General features: G+C 43.6%; 1 protein-coding gene across 5 annotated transcripts in view; it reads left to right on the plus strand.

The window, feature by feature from the left end:
• nedd4l (NEDD4 like E3 ubiquitin protein ligase) overlaps positions 1-18,970 on the plus strand; it is a gene marked incomplete at its 5' end in the record, with an annotated part of 39,312 nt that overhangs the window by 11,350 nt on the left and 8,992 nt on the right. The window contains 13 exons of one of the 5 annotated variants that reach the window (XM_084571966.1): positions 5,493-5,528; positions 6,191-6,241; positions 8,006-8,067; positions 8,244-8,346; positions 9,134-9,288; positions 10,059-10,194; positions 10,287-10,475; positions 10,602-10,679; positions 12,385-12,444; positions 13,418-13,555; positions 14,858-15,064; positions 16,969-17,166; positions 17,467-17,544. In XM_084571966.1, coding sequence (XP_084428092.1) covers positions 5,493-5,528; positions 6,191-6,241; positions 8,006-8,067; positions 8,244-8,346; positions 9,134-9,288; positions 10,059-10,194; positions 10,287-10,475; positions 10,602-10,679; positions 12,385-12,444; positions 13,418-13,555; positions 14,858-15,064; positions 16,969-17,166; positions 17,467-17,544 — 1,491 coding nt within the window. Of the gene's footprint in view, positions 1-583; positions 1,661-5,492; positions 5,529-6,190; positions 6,242-8,005; positions 8,068-8,243; positions 8,347-9,133; positions 9,289-10,058; positions 10,195-10,286; positions 10,476-10,601; positions 10,680-12,384; positions 12,445-13,417; positions 13,556-14,857; positions 15,065-16,968; positions 17,167-17,466; positions 17,545-18,970 lie in introns of those variants that run through there. The other 4 variants (XM_084571963.1, XM_084571964.1, XM_084571967.1 and 1 more) reach the window with 4 other exon arrangements.

The raw sequence follows: 18,970 nt of genomic DNA on the forward strand, positions 1-18,970 counted from the left end.
AGCTGGGGGACCAGTTGGCTCTTGAGGGCAGCGTAGGTTGTAACGGGAGGTGGTGGGGCCATTTGTACTGTGGTCACATGACTGACAGGCAGCCCACTGTCACCTCGGAAACCAGGAGCGCCGGGCGCTCTTATCCAATCATGTCAGGAATGCTGGCTGTCACTCGGCTTAGGCTATTTCTGCTGTCTGTCGCTAGCGCTTGCTAGTGCTAAGACTTACAGAGGTCCTCCTTTCTTTTTTTTTCTTTTTTTGTTTTCCCCCTTCCCCTTCCCCTCTTTAGCCCTCACGCTGCCTCTCCTTTGAGTGTGTAGTGTGTAGTGTGAAGCTCTCAGCGGTGGATGTTAGTTTTGCCTTCTTCTTTTCTCTGTTCAGCTTACTGTGGGAAGGAAAGTTGTGGAAGAGACTCGGAGAGGGTGGGAGGGGGAAAGGGAAGGGGGGGCTATGGAAGGAAAAAAGGGGATCAGTCATCTAGCCAGCCAAAGGAGAAGTTGGCGACACTAGGAGACTGAGACAGGAGGAGAGAACCGACAGCCAGTCAGAGAGAAAGTGAGAGGGAACGGGAGCTGTGGGACGTGAGGTGAAAATGGCACAACGTCTGCGTTTGTACTTTGGCTCGGGCCGCAGTAACACAGCCCCGGAGATACTGGAAGGAGACTCTGAGGAGCAGCAGGGAGACAATGACGTGGTTGCGGCACCCCGAACGCAGCTGGTATCGAGGCCTTCTCCGGAGTTTTCTGAGCAGCCTGTAACGTCAGCCGCTTTCGGGTTGCGCTCAGAGCCTTCGCTTAAACGGAGCTCCTCCATGTTCATACCACAGCTCGCCCCCTACACCGAGCCACGTCCCACCAAGAGTTCATCCATGCACATCTCCCTCCAGCGCTCCAGTGGGTCAAGTAATGGAGATACCAGTGGCCATGCTGATGATGTCCCGCCGCCTTGTTATACACCTCCAGGACCTGCGCCGGCATATGCTGAAGCACAAGCAGATTTTCTGCTACCACCGCCACCTCCATACTACAGCCCAGATTCTTCAAACTCGCAGCCTTTTCTGACGGAGCCGAACCTACCCAAACGCAGAGTGTTTAGCATTGGTTCCAGTGGCCATACTACGTACAGCAGAGGCCAACCAGGTGTCAGTGTTGGTGCCATTTGTATCCGTAGGAACTCGGATGGCTCTGATGTCCAGCATTTCAGAATTCTGCCTTATGGTGGTGCTGGCTGGTCCGTCCAGCAGCAGAGTCTCGACCAGGGTGACGGCGTTAACGGTGCGACCCAGAGACTTGTGTTTCAACTCCAGCAAAATCAGAGCCAGGATCAGAGCCAGGGCGGGCAACAGGTTGCCGCATCACCGGAAGAATGCACAGACGTAAGCCATGGCAGCTCAAGGGGCAGCCGTGCGGTGCGTTACCCGAGAATTCGACTGCAGAGGAGCTCATCTCATCAGAGGTTGTTGCTGGATAACAAAACCGGGGCAGACAGCCAGATAATAGAGGAGAATCAAACAGATGTGGAGACAGAAGCCAGAAACCAAATGAATGGCTGTACTTTTAAAATCAGTGGGGAAACACCCAGAAGGCAGCCACATTTCAGGATATATTTTACCCCAGGTGGAGGTGGAGATCAGGATATCAGCATTGGAAATGAATCAGCAACAAATAAGGTAAAGATTTTCTGTGAAGTTTAGTGAGTCTGCCTCTAAAATGGAAAAGGTTTCTACTAGGAAAGAAGTTTTCACTGCTAAAGAAATGAAACACCTGGCAATGAATGGAAAATCCGGAAATGATGGATGGATCTTGCTCGTACAACATTTAGCAGAATATATACAGTAGTGTAGTTTCTGTGTATAGTGGCCAAAAAAATGAGAGGCAGTAGGACTGAAATTAACCTACGCAAGCTAGATCTGCAGTTCTACTTTGAAGTTTGCTCGTATTTAACTTATTTTTCCTCGCTGAATCCAGCCCAGATGAGGACAGATCTGTGTAGTGCAGGAAGAGGGTGGTAACATTCTGGGAAGTGAAAAGCACAGTTGCTGAGCTAAATCACACACACACACTGGCTTTCTTTCACTCCCAACCACAGGCATTTAACATTTTACACACATCGGCCAATCCAGTTACGAAAGGGAAAACATGAACAGGCGCGTGGATGGCTGGATAATTTGTCCCACTGCACTTGTTGCCTTCTGTTTCGCAGACATGTGGCGCTTACGTTTTGATAACACCCTTAGCGGCGGTCGGTGTTCTTTAAGAGGTGGCTGTTTCTATCTTTAGTCCGTTTCGAGCGTGGTTGTTGATTACGAGAGCAGGCGGGCGGCGTGTCTTCTCTGGTTCTAGGCTGGTATGGATCCGTATCGTTGCAGCTGCTCTGCGAGTGATTAAAACCTAAGATGTCATTACAGACCAATCGACGATCAGGGCGTTTTTTTGGTGTCGCTGTCTGTTCTCATGTATAGCTCAGAGGCGAAACAGATCTAAGGGTTGAATTTTATAATCATTGTCTCATATTATCTAATTTACTATTCACATTCTTCTTAAAGCACTTCAGATATTTCCTCAGTTCTGTTGTTGGAGTAACTGTAAGTGACATTTAGCGGTATAATTTACATTCCAGAAGGGACCGTCCTAAATGGAAACTGAAATAATCTGCTCAGCTCACGTTTGATTTTTTTATTTGTTTGACTGAACGTTGCCACTGGTTCCCAAGTGGTTGGCGTGCAATCCCATAAAATTAAGAAATAGCGGCTTATGGCCTCTGTTTACTGAGTGTATGTATGCAAACTTCAGTCAAGTCAAAGTCGAGACAAGTCACCCAAAGAATAATTCTTAAACAGACTGATTGAGGTTTTGCGTTTATGGACTTGCAAGCAGATGACTCTTGGCAATCGTTTCACATTATTCCCAAGTTTCGATTGGTGTAAACAATGTAGGTTTTAAAGTATTTACAAAAAACGGGTGGTCGGATGATTCAGTGCAAGGAAATTCATTCATTCAAGATCTGTGTGTATTTTGGTAATTGACATTGATTGTAATTATATGCATTGTTGCTAGCAAACTCCACAGGGCACTTTTAATATTGTATACATAATTGTGTGGCATAATTATTTTTGTATTTTTGAAAGCACTCGAATTCACATTATGCATTTCCTCCACATTTAAGACACGCGGGGTTGTGTGACTCCAGAGGATCCGGTTCCTCGTGCAGCGAGGAAATCCTCATTTAGACCATAATGACAGGTCTTCCCCAACTGGTCGACCGGGGTTGGAGTACCCCCCTTATTAAAGCCGGGCATGGGATAACACGAGTGTGTATTTGCGTGTGCCAGACAGACTAGCTGCAGACAGCTATGCCACCGTGCCGTGCCCTTGTTACAGCCCCGCTGTGACACCCCTCGGTTGTCATTCACAAAGAGCTCCTGCAGGCCACTTGTCCGGCTATATTTACCTGAGGCAGCATTGTCCATTTATTTTGGACCAGCAGAATGTGAGAAGGATTCATATTGCTATTGTTGTGAAAGGCTTTTCTCTGTCAGCTCTGATCTCTCAGAGTTGCACGGCATTGTGATTCAGTCGTGTCAGCATGGAGACTGTTGAGTAGGTGAGACGGCCTTTTCACACCTCAGTGTCAGCCTGGACTCGGTCCAGGTTGCCCTACACCGTAAACACTCTGTTGCCACTTCTTGTTGTAGATTCTTAGCAGTTCTATCTATTCAGCTGCAGTAAGCATCACTAGATCTTATCCCTTAATCTGCTTTCCTAAAGCCTTAAAGGACTAAAAAAACATGTATTTCTCACTTATCTCTTATCAAGGCTTGTTAATACGTTTTATTTGTTCAGACCCAGTACATGTGAACTGAACTGGTTGAACGGCAACATCTCTTTCCATAAACAAAACAAACAAAAAAAAAACATTATCTTTCCGAGTTACAGCGGCACGTTTCCTGGGAAAAATATACGTCATAAAACTCGACGTTCGTGTTGTGGCAGATGTGACTGATGTCTAAAACCAAAACTAGCTGCATAAAGCTAGAGGTATACGAGAAGTGATCTGGATGAAGTGACCTGTTGGGATTTTATTTTTTTGATCTAGCCAGAGTGCAGTCCCTCATCGGCCTCGAGCTTCTTTCTTTGTCCCTCCTCCTCCTCCTCCTCTTGATCATTCGTGGCATACTCCCTCTCACAGTGAAACCCGGTCCTGCGAGGCAGCTGCAGGCTCAAATGTGACCCTTTCATGACTCTGCAATTATATCCCTCTGAATACACATACCCAAAGCTTAAAATGCTTGTTGTGGTTAAGGACATAAAAAAACAGGGCAATGTGTCCCGTATGACACTGGAACAGTTTCATATCTTGGAAGTGAAGGGTCAAGATTAAATGTTCGCAGTGGGCCGGCTGCAACATTAGCGGTTATGATCTTGATAAATAAAACACAGTTAGAGGGTTTTTATCTCAGATTCACATGTGAAAGGCTGTAATATGATGCGGCTGCCCTCATGCTTTGGTCCGGGTTGCTTTTGTTCCTCCTAGTGCAGAAAAAGCATATGACTAACTGTTTTAAAGTGCTCAAGACTTACGCTAGCAGTAAATTAATTGTCTAATCGGTTTGGGAAGTGAAAGCAGATACTGTAGTTATGTAGTCAGTAGTGACTCGTGCTTTTCCCAGAAGGAATACTTAAACATGTGTGTCTGAGTTTCAGTATATGTAAGTGTATGAGAGGTTACACAGGTGTCTATGTACGTGCCCGTGCATTAATAACCCAGTTTGTTTTTATGTGACTCATTTGTGACCTCCCACCATTGAATTCTGAGTCTGTTAACTGCAGGGAAGCCCGGTGCACTCACTTCCCAACACTGTGTTCACCTTTTCCTGAAATCTGTGTGGAAAAAAAAATGGTACGATATCGGCAAGACTGCACAAGCTAGAGATCACCAGCCATGCTCGTTCTGGCAAAACTACCTTTGATGAGATTTAAGGAAGTGCTCAGAACTGAAGCAGAGGTTTTAATACATTCATTTTAAAGCTCTTCTTTGCTGACTCAGAGCTAAAAAGAGAACCACACAATATTATTAAATTTCAGTGTCAAATAAAATACATGCAGTACACGGGTTACCCACACTTTGAGTGCAGTTTAAATTGTTTCCATAACTTCATGCGTTTTAAGACACCAGTACTTCATGCTGCAGTGAAGCAACTTTTACAGATCCCTCTATGTTGAGGATTTCTTTTTTTTTTTTTTTTTTGTACAGTTGTGCGTACTATGCAGCACAGCAAACTTCAGCGTTGCTCTTTTATTGAAAAAGATTCTTCGACTGACAGCTGATTGAAGTTTTTCTACATTTTTGAAACAAAAAAATCTCCCACAAACCAAGTTAGGCTCAGCTACAGACGTACAACACATTGTTTCAACCCACCTTCCCTGTCAAATCAGTGTCCCCAATTACTCACCGTTGATAGTTTATGCCTGTTGTCTAAATAAGTTGTGTCCCACACGCAGGCTTCTTCCAAGAATGGGCTTTTCCATATCGGACAGGTAATCATTTCTCCATCGTGGACAAAATCTATGGGCCTCTTAAATCTGAAACACAAGCCTTCCCCCGGTTCTTTCCTGCTGTCACATCTATCCTTCTTTCCCTTTGTCTAATTGACTTGGCTTCTCTCTGGTGGCAGTGGATGTTATTTTTCCTTGCTGGTTTTCACAGGTTTTTCTCCTATGACGTGATTCCTATGAAGGGCCCGTCCATAAATAAATCCTACACTGAGCCTTTTGTCTGGACACTGGTGGAAATCTGTACTGATTGGTCGAGAATATAATAGTCCTGGAACTTGATTAGCCGTGAAAAATCATGACAAATACATGATGGTCTCAGTAAAGTGCAGTCGAAATTGCTCAGTTGCTCTTTAATACAGTGCAACCATTCGAGATCTCCTCAGGTGTTCAGAAATAAGGCTGGTGTTTTTATTTTTGGGTCTGGCCATGAAATGAAAATCATTTTGTCTTTCTCGTTGTCTGTGACAAACACACACAAAAATGCTACTGGACATTCTGGTGCACCAGGTAATTTATGCCAACGTTGTGGTTTTCCCCTTCGCTACCCCTGCTGGATCGTTTTTGGCTCAAAAAAAACAAACAAACTAAACACAACTTTGAAATTTAAGCTGCTTAAGGTAATCTTGTTTTTGTTCTCCCTCTAGACTAGAGATGATTTCCTGGGACAAGTTGATGTTCCTCTCAGTCACTTGCCGGTGAGTTATTTAAATCTGTGTGCGTGGACTGACTGACTGACTGACTGACTGCTTTAACGCTGTTTTGAATACTCAGCTGTTTCTTATCTTCAGTTTCGCTGTGCCTGAAGGTCAGTGTGTGTGTTTCCCGTGTGCCCGTCTTGAGTGTGAGAAAGTGCTTGCCGCACAAGTAGCGTTTTGTTGTGATCAAACAGCACTCCCCTTGTTAGAAATAGAAAGCAGGCCGTCTAGAATGTAAACAGAGCGGCTGTCCTGAGGGCGGGCAACCCTCAGAAGAACCAACGGAAAAATCTACGCTCGGCGGATTCACACACACACACACTCGCATGTATTTGGAAAGTGTGAAACCCTGCACGATAACAGCTTTTGGAAACAACAATATACAAAACCACTGCGAGTTTTTACAGTTGAAATGCAAAAACAAAAAATAAATAGACCTATGGATCATTCTGAAGGCGCGGCACCTCTACTCCATGTAGAAGTGTGCTGTCAGCCTGCTCGCGGATCTGTTCTGAAGTTGTCAACCTTAAAAGCCTATTAGGAAAAAAGTTGTTGGGGTTAATTATTAATGACCTTTTGGGGTCCCATAGGCCTAGAAAAATTATTAGCAGATAAAAACTACAGCTGAGTCACGTTGAGTGGTGAAGCCTGCAGGAAAAAAACAGAATGTTCCCGGTGCAGCTAATGCTGAAAAGTGCTTGTGTAAATGCGCGCAATGTATGTCATATGTGTGTATTATGATTCATTTTAAGCGTGACAACATGTTGCAGGAATGTTTGTCTTATATCATAGTTACTGGGTTGTGCTTTAGTCATGGACTTTTTCTGCACACTAGCTTCTCATAGATTGTCTTCTTTCACTTCTCATGAATCATGACTACCGTGCAGCCACATCAGACGGGACTTTTTTAGCTGCATTCGTCTTTTTGGACTTTGAGCTTCCGAACACAGTTTCATGTTTCATTGACTGTCCATAAAGATGGATTAAAGCTCAGTGATGTTAGTCACCTCTCACTCTAAGCACAAACTTTAAACCCTGGTATAATTTAATTCTCATAATCATCTTATAATTTAAAAAGGTTAGTTACATCCAAATTCATCCCCCAGTACAGTAAGTTGGTTATAGAAGTCAAAACTGTTTTTCTACCAGGTTATAAACATGTTTATTTCTGTTCTAAAGTCATTGAGGTCTGTGGATTGGCTCAGGTCTGGAGCCAGCCTGAAATGGTCATTTGAGGGACTGCTGTTTTTGGCAGGTCCCGGAGGTTGCCGCTTGCACCATACGGGATGAAATTAGGTTCCAACTCCTTTTTTTTTTTTTTTTTTTTTTTTTTTTTTTTTTTTTTTAAATAAGAGTAGCACTTTTATTATAAACATTTATTTTGGTTGATTTCTCAATAGTGTCAGTTAGAGTTCGGTTCCAGCAGCTTCCTCACATCTAAACTTTCCAACATTTTTGATTCTACTTTTGATATGACGACTGACAGTGGTATCTTACAGAGTAGTATTTGGTGAGCAGCCAGCGTGGACTGGTTTCACCCAGCCAGAGAGCAGCGTGAGATTGCTGGGAATTACAAAAGACCCTTTCTGCCGTTCAATATGTAACGGGAGAAGCTCGGCGTTGCATAATGATCCCGGGGTGGCCGTCCAGAGGGTTGTAGCCATGCTGTACACTGGTGACTGTGATATTTTGATAGCATCCGACGTGCCTATTTGCTTGTGTGTTCAATCGAATGCTGTCAACAAATCTCCTCTTAATTTCCAGACAGAGGACCCTGCTATGGAGCGGCCCTACACTTTTAAAGACTTCCTCTTGCGACCAAGAAGGTCAGTATTTTCAAACAAGGTTACACAAATGATTATTGACCATTTAAGACTCTGGTCATATTAGCAGTAAGTACATGAAACTGTGAGTTGAACACTGAACTGCCATCTGGGACTAATAGGCAGTTTGGAAACTCCCCAGCATTTCAAAGCATTTCAAGCAGATGTTGTTCTTTTAGTCACAAGTCCAGGGTGAAGGGTTACCTGCGCTTGAAGATGGCCTATCTGCCCAAGCAAGGAGGACACGAGGAGGAGGCTGGAGAGATGAGGGAGGAGGCTGAGGTAAGGTTTTGGCCACTATTGTTGTTATGTTAGTTAAACCCGCTGAATTAGCATTACCTAAGGCATTCTTTTGACTGTGTTTTTCATATTCTTCTTTCCACACAAAGACAACATAGGGAGAGAGACGTCTTTACTGAGAGTGAGGAAAGGCAAAAAAAAAAAAAAGGATGAGTCTTATTCTTTATTCTGAGAATTTGAGAAGCATCCCGCTGCCAGAGTCTGGCAAAAGTCTTTTTCAGGTCAGGGTCTGGAAAAACCATTTACAATGTGGCCTGTTATTTGGAGAAATAGGAACTTTTCCTCTTTTACTTTAATGTGTGTTTCTGCATGTGTCTGTGCACTCAAGTGTCGGTTTCTTGTGGATGTTGAAAGAGTGCTGGAGAGAACCGTAAGTGTTAGATTTTTTCAAGAAAGTGAAAGCCTTCACAGATAATGTGACATTTAGCAACCTGAGTACAAAAAACCCAAATGCGACTTGGCTAACTTCCCTACGCTTCATCTACTCACTGCAAAAAAAAAATAAAATCTGTCTGGATTTAAAAAAAGAAAATCTAAACGGAAATACGCCATCTTTGTTGTAGATTCCTTCTCTGCTTACTCATCCTTAGAGGGATTTCACATTGGTCAATACTGGTTGTGATATTAATGCCCAAATATTAGGTCATACTTATATTGTGGCCAGAAATATCCCAGACACTCGCAACAGACAGCAGTCAGAAAGATGTGAACAGCCACATCTTTAGCCCGAGCTACTGGTGAGTAAGAAAATCTTGAATTCCTCCTTCAGGGTTGGGATGAGTCTGCAGACTCGGGCTCCCAGCGACCTCAGCAGCTGCTGCCCCCTTTGCCTGCAGGCTGGGAAGAAAAGGTGGACAACCTGGGGCGCACCTACTACGTCAACCACAACAACCGCAGTACGCAGTGGAAACGACCCTCCAACGTGTACGACTGATCTCTCATGTCTTTGGTTTTAAAATATAGTTTCAGTTCGGCAAGTATGCATTTAATTACATAGTTCCCAGACACCATGTAGGTGTACGAGTACATAGATCTCATAAACCTTTGGGTAAACATCTGTTGATCTGTATTTTTAATTTTTTTTCCTCTCTGGGGAACCACCGCAGTACAGCTGCTTAGTTTAGCCTAGCTTAGCTTAGCTTAGCACAAAGACGTAAACATGAGGAACAGCTAACCTGACTTTTTCCAAAGGTAACACATTCTACTCTAGTCTCACTTGTTAACACTAAAGACTTGAATCTATTTGCCATGAAGATGATGACATGTTCATGGTAAGCTAAGCTACGTTAATCACTTTCTGACTAGAGATAAGGAAGAGGTATCGATCTTCTCATGTAGCTGCTGGTATCAAAATAGCATTTTCCAAAATGTTGAACTAATCCCTAAACAAAAAGATTGAAATCAGACTAAATCCCAAAGGGATCAATAAAGTTGTCTATCTATCTATCTATCTATCTATCTATCTAAACAATATCTTGATAGACACGTTAGCTACAGAAATTATGTTCGTGTTGTTTAAAATTGGTGGTAGACGAAAGCTGAAATGAGCTAAATCTAAGTTTAGTTTTCGATCCTTGTTTCTAGTTTAATCCTACGCAGGACATCAATATTTGGATGTTGGTTGCATTTTTCATTTGCATGTTACCTATCATTTTATACTGACATTTGGTTAACGATGTCACTCCTTATCTCAGAGACGTGATTTCAGAGACTGAGAGTGACAATCAACAGCGGCAAATCCACCAGGAAGCGCACCGCGTTTTCCGTTCGAGGCGCCACATCAGTGAAGACCTAGAGAACGAACACCTGGAGCCCAGGGACATTGATAATGTGAGAGAAATTAACTTAGGCATAGCCACTTCAAGCGGCTTCTATTGATGAAGTCAATAAAACACTGTCTCTTCTCATTGCTGTTTCTGCAGTCCTGGGAGCTCATCACCGAAGAGGAACCTATCGACGGCATAGCCCAGTCTCTGCCTGGTACCTCCGCTGTCTCGACACCGCAGCACCCGCCGACGCCCGTCACCCAGGAGTTTTCTGAAGATTTAAATCTGAGGCTGTCACTAACTCCTGACACTAATGGTGAAGTCCCAGGCCCTAGCTCTGCTCTGGTGAGACTTGGACACTATACCTTTCCTTAATCTAATCCTAAAGCACTCCATATTTAAAATCTTTGAAGTTAAGTTGTCCATGACTCAAGCAAAAAAAGAAAGTCTTTACTCTCTTACTTTAAACAGGGCCAGCTGTCAAGCCGTCTCCGTTCCTCAAGCATGACGGACGGCGTCAGCGACCAAGCCCAGGCTCCTCCTCTTATGGTACATATCTCTCAACCCTTGATTTCTCCCCATCCCGTTCTTTGTTCTTTTACTTCCTTCCCTTTTTACCCCAGCTGGTTGGCATTGTCGTCTCCTCTGTGTTTGCATGTCTCAGTGTATGTGCCGTGCACCTACTTTTCTCCTCCTCGCATTGAAAATGTCCACCTGTTCATACTAAGCAGACATTGCCACCTCCTCACCTTCTATTTTCTCCCTCCTTCAAGTTTACACCTTCCTCTACCTAATATACTTTTTTTTGTCTCTGTAGGATTACCACACTTCTTCCTCCTCTCACATTTCTGCACTCTGCAATTTCACATTTCACTGTGTTCGATGTATCGCGCTGAAATGTTTGCTGGCTTGACAGGGTAGTAGGATGAAAGACAGCAGGACGTCAGTTCAAGCATCCCCCATAGAGTCCTCCTGAGTCATAGCATCAGTGGAGATTCAGCTCAGCAAACTGTCGTCTGAATCAGACGGTTGTCATGCATCTGAGTCACAGTAGTGAGGTTTGTCGTTGTCGAGCCAAGGGAAAGTGCAGGTGCTGACGGGGTGAATGGCAAGTCTCTCGGGACTGGGCGACGGTTAAGAAGCTATCAGCCGGCATTTGTTTGCTGTTTATTCTGGGGTTAATATTTTCCTGTAGTTGTCATGAGTAGTTGTCTACGTAGGTGGACTGGTGCTGCTTTAAGAGGCCAGTGTGTGTGACTGTCTCTTGGATAGAGAGGGTGGTAAAAATTAAAACTCAGCTGCAACGTATTGAATAGGACATTTTTCTGTTAATAGTGGTGTTAATTAAAAAATAGTTTTTAGGCAGCAGGGACTTCGACATTATTTAAAAAGAATTAAAATTAAATAGTGACAAAAAAGTCAAGAGGTGGCTTTAATTCTTAAAGAAGTGAAATGGATTTTTGTAAGAGCTGAGGTCACTGTTTAACTGTAGTTACAGGGCTGGTAGCTGTTCAGGTTACTATTTTCCAGGTTATGTAGTTTAAAATAGGAATAAGAAGAAGCAGTACATATCATCGTGAAAACCGCTGAACTAAAAAAGATACTGTCATTTTTTGCTTTGTCATTTTTTCCGCATTTGATCATTTTTTTTGACACCGAGACTCCTTCCGCAAACTTCAGCCCAGTAAATCACGTCACTGCTCTAACATCTTCTTGCTTTTCCTCTGACTTGTGTCTTGAAGCCTCGACATAATGTTTTCATCTCCGAGTTAAAGTTAAACGACAGCATTGGCTTGGGATTCAAATCACCGCTCAGAGTAAACTTACAAAATTGACTGTTCCGTGTCTTCCCCTTTGACATGAAAACGTTCAGACTGTTGATTTTTCCTCCTAATGTTAAAATTGACTTACTTTCCAAGATGATTCCACCAGCACAATCAAATAATGCGATCACAACAGCAGTTTTTCTTGCCCTATCCTCATATCCATATTGGTGTCCTCTTTTTTTTTTTTTTTTATAAATAATCACAGCCGCTGCACTTTCTCACCTTGGCCCATGCTCAAAAGAATCACCTCTCTTTCCTCCACTCCTCACCTCACCTCTTAAGAATGAATTCCCCACTGTGTCCGTTGAGTTTCTCCTCACTCGCCTTCTCGCTACTGCCCGAAAACTTGCCCCCTTTACTTCCACCATGTGCTGTGAAAACAAAAAAATGTGAACTAAAGACCGTCTTCCATTGTTGTCTACTATCAGCAGAGTTCCCAGTCCAGAAGAACAAGAGCTCAAACTGTCTCAGGTGGTGAGGAGACTATGGTAATACCTCAGTTTATGTACAGTATAAACCTAATGAGTAATGCACCTTTTAGTTCCCAGACACCATGTAGGATGGGCTGAATGTGTCACCTGACGAGTTATTGACTTCCATGTAGACCTCTACTTGGGTAGAAAACCATATAAGGGCCTTTTACTGCTGTATGCTCCCCCTTTTTTTTTAGCTAGCCATTATTCTGACATGTTCCTACCCAACAAGGCACCATAGAATGACACAAATTAAACAAAAAAGTCTTGGCAAAAGGAAACGTGCATCATTTCTGATGATAGGTGATCTGTGCCAGGTGCAGTCGTAGATCGCTAAATAACTTTATTTACTTCTCTTATTGCATTCACGTTACCTTTAGAACAGCAGTCGTCTGTGGTGTGCTGTGGTACGTGTTTGTGCACGTGTCTGTTGTCGTTTGATCAAAAACTTTCCATCTGATAGACGCCTGAGTCAAGAACAAGTGATACCATTGATAAGAAGCCATAAAGATGCATTATAAAATGTGTCCCATGTTTGATTGTTGTGTCTAAAAATGCCACCAGGTTGTTTTGGGATCACTTGGTTGACTGTTTTCTTATAATTCATGAAACAAATGGTTAATAGTTCACTCAGGAAAGCAGTAATGATCTACCAAATCTTTTTGTTTTTCGCTTTGGGATTTGTGTGCGAATGTTGACTCAATACACACTCGCCTCCTTTAACTGAAATATTCCTATCACCATGCTGTGCAGCTAAAATGGGAAAACATTGTCAAGACTTTCTGTTGCCGCTAGAAAATACTGGGATATGTCGGCTGGTTCTAAACTTGACTTTACTGAAATAAAAAAAAACACCAATTTATATCTGCTTCTTTCCCAGCAGCGCCATTTTAAATTATTTAAAGATTCCCTCTCCACGTGTCTTTGAGCTCATTAGCCTGTACTGATTAGATTTCTTTGCTTTTGCTCTCTCTCTACACTCGGTCAGTCTCCCTCGGCGACTGCTTACTCCTTGACCACGCCCGGCCTGCCCCCTGGATGGGAGGAGAGGAAGGACGCCAAGGGGAGAACTTATTACGTCAACCATAACAACCGCACCACTACTTGGACTAGGCCAATTGTGCAGGTACAGCAGGTCTGAAGGCTGGCTGTCGGGGCTAGCTGGAGGCTATGCATGGGACTCAACGTTACCTCGGCCCTTGTCCTGGCCTTGTCCTGTGTGTCGGACCTCTTCTTCCTCTACCCCCCTCCCTCTGTTCCTCTACCTCCCCCTCACTGTTTCTCCTCTGTGTAGCTTTAAAGAATGACGGAAAGAGACGCAGCTTTGAAACACCGGCAGTTTTTTTTCTTTTCTGTCTTTGTGTCGTTTCCTACTCTGCCCAACTTTATTGTATGTCTTCCTTCTCTTCTCGTCTAGCGTTTTGTTTGATATTAGGGTGAAGTGCAACTCTGCATTGGTCACACCTTTCTAAACCCTGGCATGGGACTGCAACCGCCGTTCTCCCTTATCCCCATTTCGACCCTGATTTTCCTCTTGTCTTCCCCTGTCTTTCTGTCTTCAAATGAGGCAACTCCCCTGAGCTCATGAGGAGACTGCTACATGGGACTGGGTGTATGTTTGATGCTCGCGTCTCTCCTCTTTCGAAATCCACGCTTTCATTTGCTTTTTATCCATCGCACAGTCTTCTCTGATTCTCATCTGTTTTTGTTGTTACTTAGAAGGAGAGGATGCTGCCATATTATTTATATAGTCCATTGTAAATGTGGCTTTACCTATTGTGCCTGCCACTAGGGCTAGCAAATAATTAAATAATGCTGCCTTCAAATGGGGTTGTGTTTACTGTGTTCACGTGAAATTGTGGTAAGTTAATATATTGTAACTTTAGATTACAGCATTTTCTTTATAATTATGCAAAATGTTGGTATTCCCACAGACCTCATTCTTCCATAATGCCGTTTGCATCTCCTACATTAAGTTAGCTGCTCATTAGCCTGCTGAACTGTTAGCCTCGTGGTTTCTCCACGCCAACAGTTGCCTAGCAGCGGTGTTCTCGCAACTCACGGCTGATGTTACCACTTGAACGCCAAGCATTTTGTGTGCACGACTTCCCATGTTGTAACCACAAGCTCCGAGTCCCATTTGAAGGTAGCATTATACTTAACTCATTGTAAGACCTTGTCCCTGTTTTCTAGTCGGACGCAAACTTTTAATACTTGTATTTAAAGTGTCATCGATTTTTTTTCTTCACGGGTCTAAATGGCCCTCGCTTCTAAGATTTTAGGAACGCATTTCCCGAGAGAAAAGCTTGCATCCTGACCATTCCCGGTGCAGTCGAGCATCTTTGACAGCATGGCTCATGATGAGACGAAGCTTTGCTTGCTTTATTCCCACCCCACTTAACCTCAAAAGTGCTGTTCTCACCGACAGCTGACTGAAGACGGAGCCAGCACCTCTGGAGCAGCAGCAGCAGCAGCAGCAGCAGCAGCATCAGCGTCAGGGGGAGCATCGGCCCTGCCACCCGCATCCACCCCCTCTTCCTCTTCCAATGCCTCCAACAACCACCTCCATGAGCCCCAAGTCCGACGACCTCGTAGCCTCAGCTCCCCTACTGTCACCCTTTCCACCCCCATGGAGGTGAGAATTGTCCACCTTTACCTGTCCCGCTCCATCATACCCATACCCTTTCCCTATTTTCACTGCCTTAGGACGGCCTATTTCTGTCCTTTTTCTCCTCCAACCTGCACTTTCTTTTCATGCAGTCCAAAGTGACCGCCTAGTGACCTTCAATCTGTCCATCATTTCAGTTTCACTCTTATATCTGTAAGCTCTCCCCCTTTTTAGGTTAACGCTCTCTTGATGCTGCTTTTCTCTCCTTGCCAACGTCATGGTAAAGTAAACCTCATTGTTCGGCTGATCCTTCCTTCTAACCTCTTATTTCCATCTCTCCATTGATGAGGATTTTCCTTCTTCATGCTGCTCTTTCTTTCCTCTCATCAGTGAATAATGAGCCGATGACTGAGCACTATTGCAGTTAATGGATGATTAGTCAAATGAAATCGTCTGGGTTTGTCGTGAACCGTGATCTCTCGGCGCGGTCAGCATTTCACTCGGGTGTGTTTAAAACAAATAATAAGATGAAACCGGCCGTGGTAAATTCAATACGGAAGATTTGGTTAAAGCTGAATGAAGTGGTTCTTCAAACTGATCCCAAATGATTGCTCTAATTCACTAAAACGAATCTGGGGACATTAAAATCAATTATATTGATCTGGGAAGCTAAATGTAATAAAGTACAGGGGCCATTCAAGCAATGAAAAGGCAGCCACAGAAGCAAATAGCAATTCTTTTGTCAGATCTTGTGAGGCATACAATTTTCAATACATTTCTTGCCACCATAAATCTTAAGGAAGAAGCTGCACGTGTCCTTTGTGTGACTGGTTTGTTCACAATATTATACTTTTCATGAAGCCAGTCTCTTACTTATTTGTCAGGTAGTTTAATAATCAGACATCACATGTGGTAAATGTGTTAGCCACATGTCACTCCAGGTCACTTATGCAAATAGGTTTGGACAAACAGTCCTAGAACTATTGCCAAGGCAAGCAAAAATTAGGAGATGCACATTCAGTCCCTGAGCTAAATATTTTTTTTATCCTTAAATTTGAGTTACACGCCATGGCTGCAAATATACCACAAACTAATTAAGACCTGGACGGTCTCTTTTTGACCTTCCACTGCTTTTAATGGCTGCACTTGCTACTACTACCGAGGGAACAGACCTGAAGGGGGTTTAATTAAAGCACGAGTGCGTGTGTGTATTAACGAGGCATTGCGGAAGTGGAAATGCTCACAGCAGAATGTAATTACAACTTAAAAAGGAGGTGGGAGGTCTGTGACTAATTAATGCAGCCTATTCTCCTGTTAAAAGATCAGATCAGTCGGTGATAATTACTGCTAAAAACGTAATGCTAGGTGGGAACGGTCCTTAGTCTGGACAACTTTGCGGGTTACTTTAGAAGCTTATAAGATAGATTTGGAAGGTTTAGGTGTCTGGTATTATTTATTTTTCATGAATTCATTAAGTTTATTATCTCTTGTTAATCACGGGTTTCTGAATTTAACCCATCCTTTCGTACACACAGTAGTGAGAACTTGGAGCAGTGGGCAGCCACCCGTTCATTCCAGTTACCTTACGGTCCCAGATGTGCTTCTCTAACCATTAGCCCACAGTGACTTTTCTCAATATTTTTATTAACAGGTTGATGGAGTATAAAGCACGGCTGTAAATTGGATATCACCCTCTGATAATAACACTCGCTTTAGCGTTGAACTGTGTGATAGACGATGGTGATAAGATTATTTTTTTTTATAGCACAAAATGAAGACACCTCCTGGAAGACTGGTGTCCCTCATTGTTATCGTCTGTCTGTCTGTTATTGCGTTAGTTATCCATATTCAGCTCCAAATGCGTTCACATCTGTCCTCCTCTTCTCCTCTCCTTTTTTTTTTTTTAAACAAACTTTCCGTTCTGCTTCCAGGGAGCCAACAACATCCAGGTGCGGAGGGCTGTGAAGGACACAGTCTCGAATCCGCAGTCTCCCCAGCCGTCCCCTTACAGCTCCCCGAAGTCACAGCACAAGACGCAGCAGAGCTTCCTGCCTCCAGGCTGGGAGATGAGAATAGCCCCAAATGGACGGCCCTTCTTCATCGACCACAACAGCAGAAACACTACCTGGGTGAGCTAAGGACACTGTGGTCACAGGCTGGTCAATTATTTGACATTTGGAGTAGTCTAGTAATAAAAATCTAGGGCAGTGGTTCGTCCTGGTCTTAAAGGATCTTTTAGTGACACCTGGTGGCGGGAAATTCAGCATTACGTTCGGCTCCTTAGACAAACTGAACTTTAAGAAGTTTCTCATTGCTGTATTGAAGAGAGAAATTAATCCTTGAACCAAACAATGACATATTTGGTTTTGGTATTTCTTCTAAATTGTTCTTCTTCTCTTCTCTTCCTGCCGTTTGCTGCCGACAACCAGGAGGATCCCAGATTGAAATATCCAGTCCATATGAGGAATAAGAACTCAATGGAGCCCGGTGACCTTGGTCCTCTTCCTGTGAGTACTGTCACAATTAGACAAACGACTTATTTAACATTTGGCCCGGCACTCATAACAACCTCATAAATCACAACTATTACTTAAGTTGGTTTACTCACAAATATCAATATGTCTGTGTTTTCAAACCACTCTAACAGGATAATCTGTTTACTTAGCTAAAGAGTGTATAAGAAAACCTAACGGATAAAATCGAATGGAAAGTGTAACTGGGATCTGTGATAGAGCCTAATTAGGAGGTGAAGGTGTTATTGTGTATCTGAACTTCCAACAAGTAAACCTAACATAACCGTAGCTCGATGTTTTAATAATCAAAGCTCCGTGGGCTTGTACATCTCTCGGGCTTGTGTGGTGTGTGCATGTGTGTGTGATCTCTCTCTCCCTCTTTCTCTTTTCTCTTCGTTCTGATGGATCTAATGTATGCTACTTCTTCTACACCTGGCCATGTCTGTTTGGCAGCACCTACCAGAGGAGGTTGGTTGGTGCCTCCCTCCCTCTGCCTGCCTACCTACCTGTCTGGTCCAGTCTGGTCTGGTCAAATGCCTGCAGACAGCCTTGCGTTTTTCTTTTGTTTTCCTTTCTCTCTCCTTCTCTCTCTTTTCTCTCTTACAACCGGCATGGATGGATTGTACCTCTCCCTTTCTTTTCAGTATTTTACCCCACTTCCTCTCTCTGTGTGCGTCCTCCCTGCACCACCACTACCACCACCACCACCACTACCCCTTCTGTTAATGATTAACATTTGGAGCTCCCCGTTATTCTCCCGGGACTCCTCCTCAGACTGCTCCACGTCTGTGTAACGGTGTCAGAGTCTGAGGCACAGTTAGACGAGCGGTGGAACAAGGCGAGAAGCCGTAGACAACTTTTGGAGACAGAAGGAGAGCGAACATAAAGGACTGATGGAGGAAATGGGGTGAATAAAGGGCAGAAAGGGATTGAAATAAGGAGGGAGGTTTCAAAAGAATCAAAAGGAGCCATACATGTATGTCAGAGGAAGGAACTGGCTGTAAGCTGCATGCTGCTTTTCAGTCTCCACTCATGCAGCTGCAGCATACTTAGAAACTATATACGGTACATGCTGTAGCTACACCCTGTTTGATAAATTGTCAGACTCTGTTCCTTTCCCCACCCCGTTCCTCTCGATCGACGGCAATTATTTATTTTTATTTTTTTATTGCTTGGTTGCTGGTGCCAAACGAGTGTGTGTGTGTGTGTTTGTGTGTGTGTGTGGCCTGTGACACTGTCCTGATTGGTCACTGTGTCACTGTGTGGTATACCGGTTTGAACTAGTAGTGGTGATTAACCTTCATGTCGTGGTCGTATCCCTGCCTGGCTGATGTTTTATCAGACCTGACTCAAATAAAAAAAAAAATATAATAAAATAAATAAATCCTTTCATTTCCTTTGTGGTGTTTGATTGAGCTTG

The sequence above is a fragment of the Chelon labrosus genome (assembly GCF_963514085.1).
Source record: "Chelon labrosus genome assembly, chromosome: 22".
In the NCBI taxonomy this organism is placed as follows: domain Eukaryota; kingdom Metazoa; phylum Chordata; class Actinopteri; order Mugiliformes; family Mugilidae; genus Chelon; species Chelon labrosus.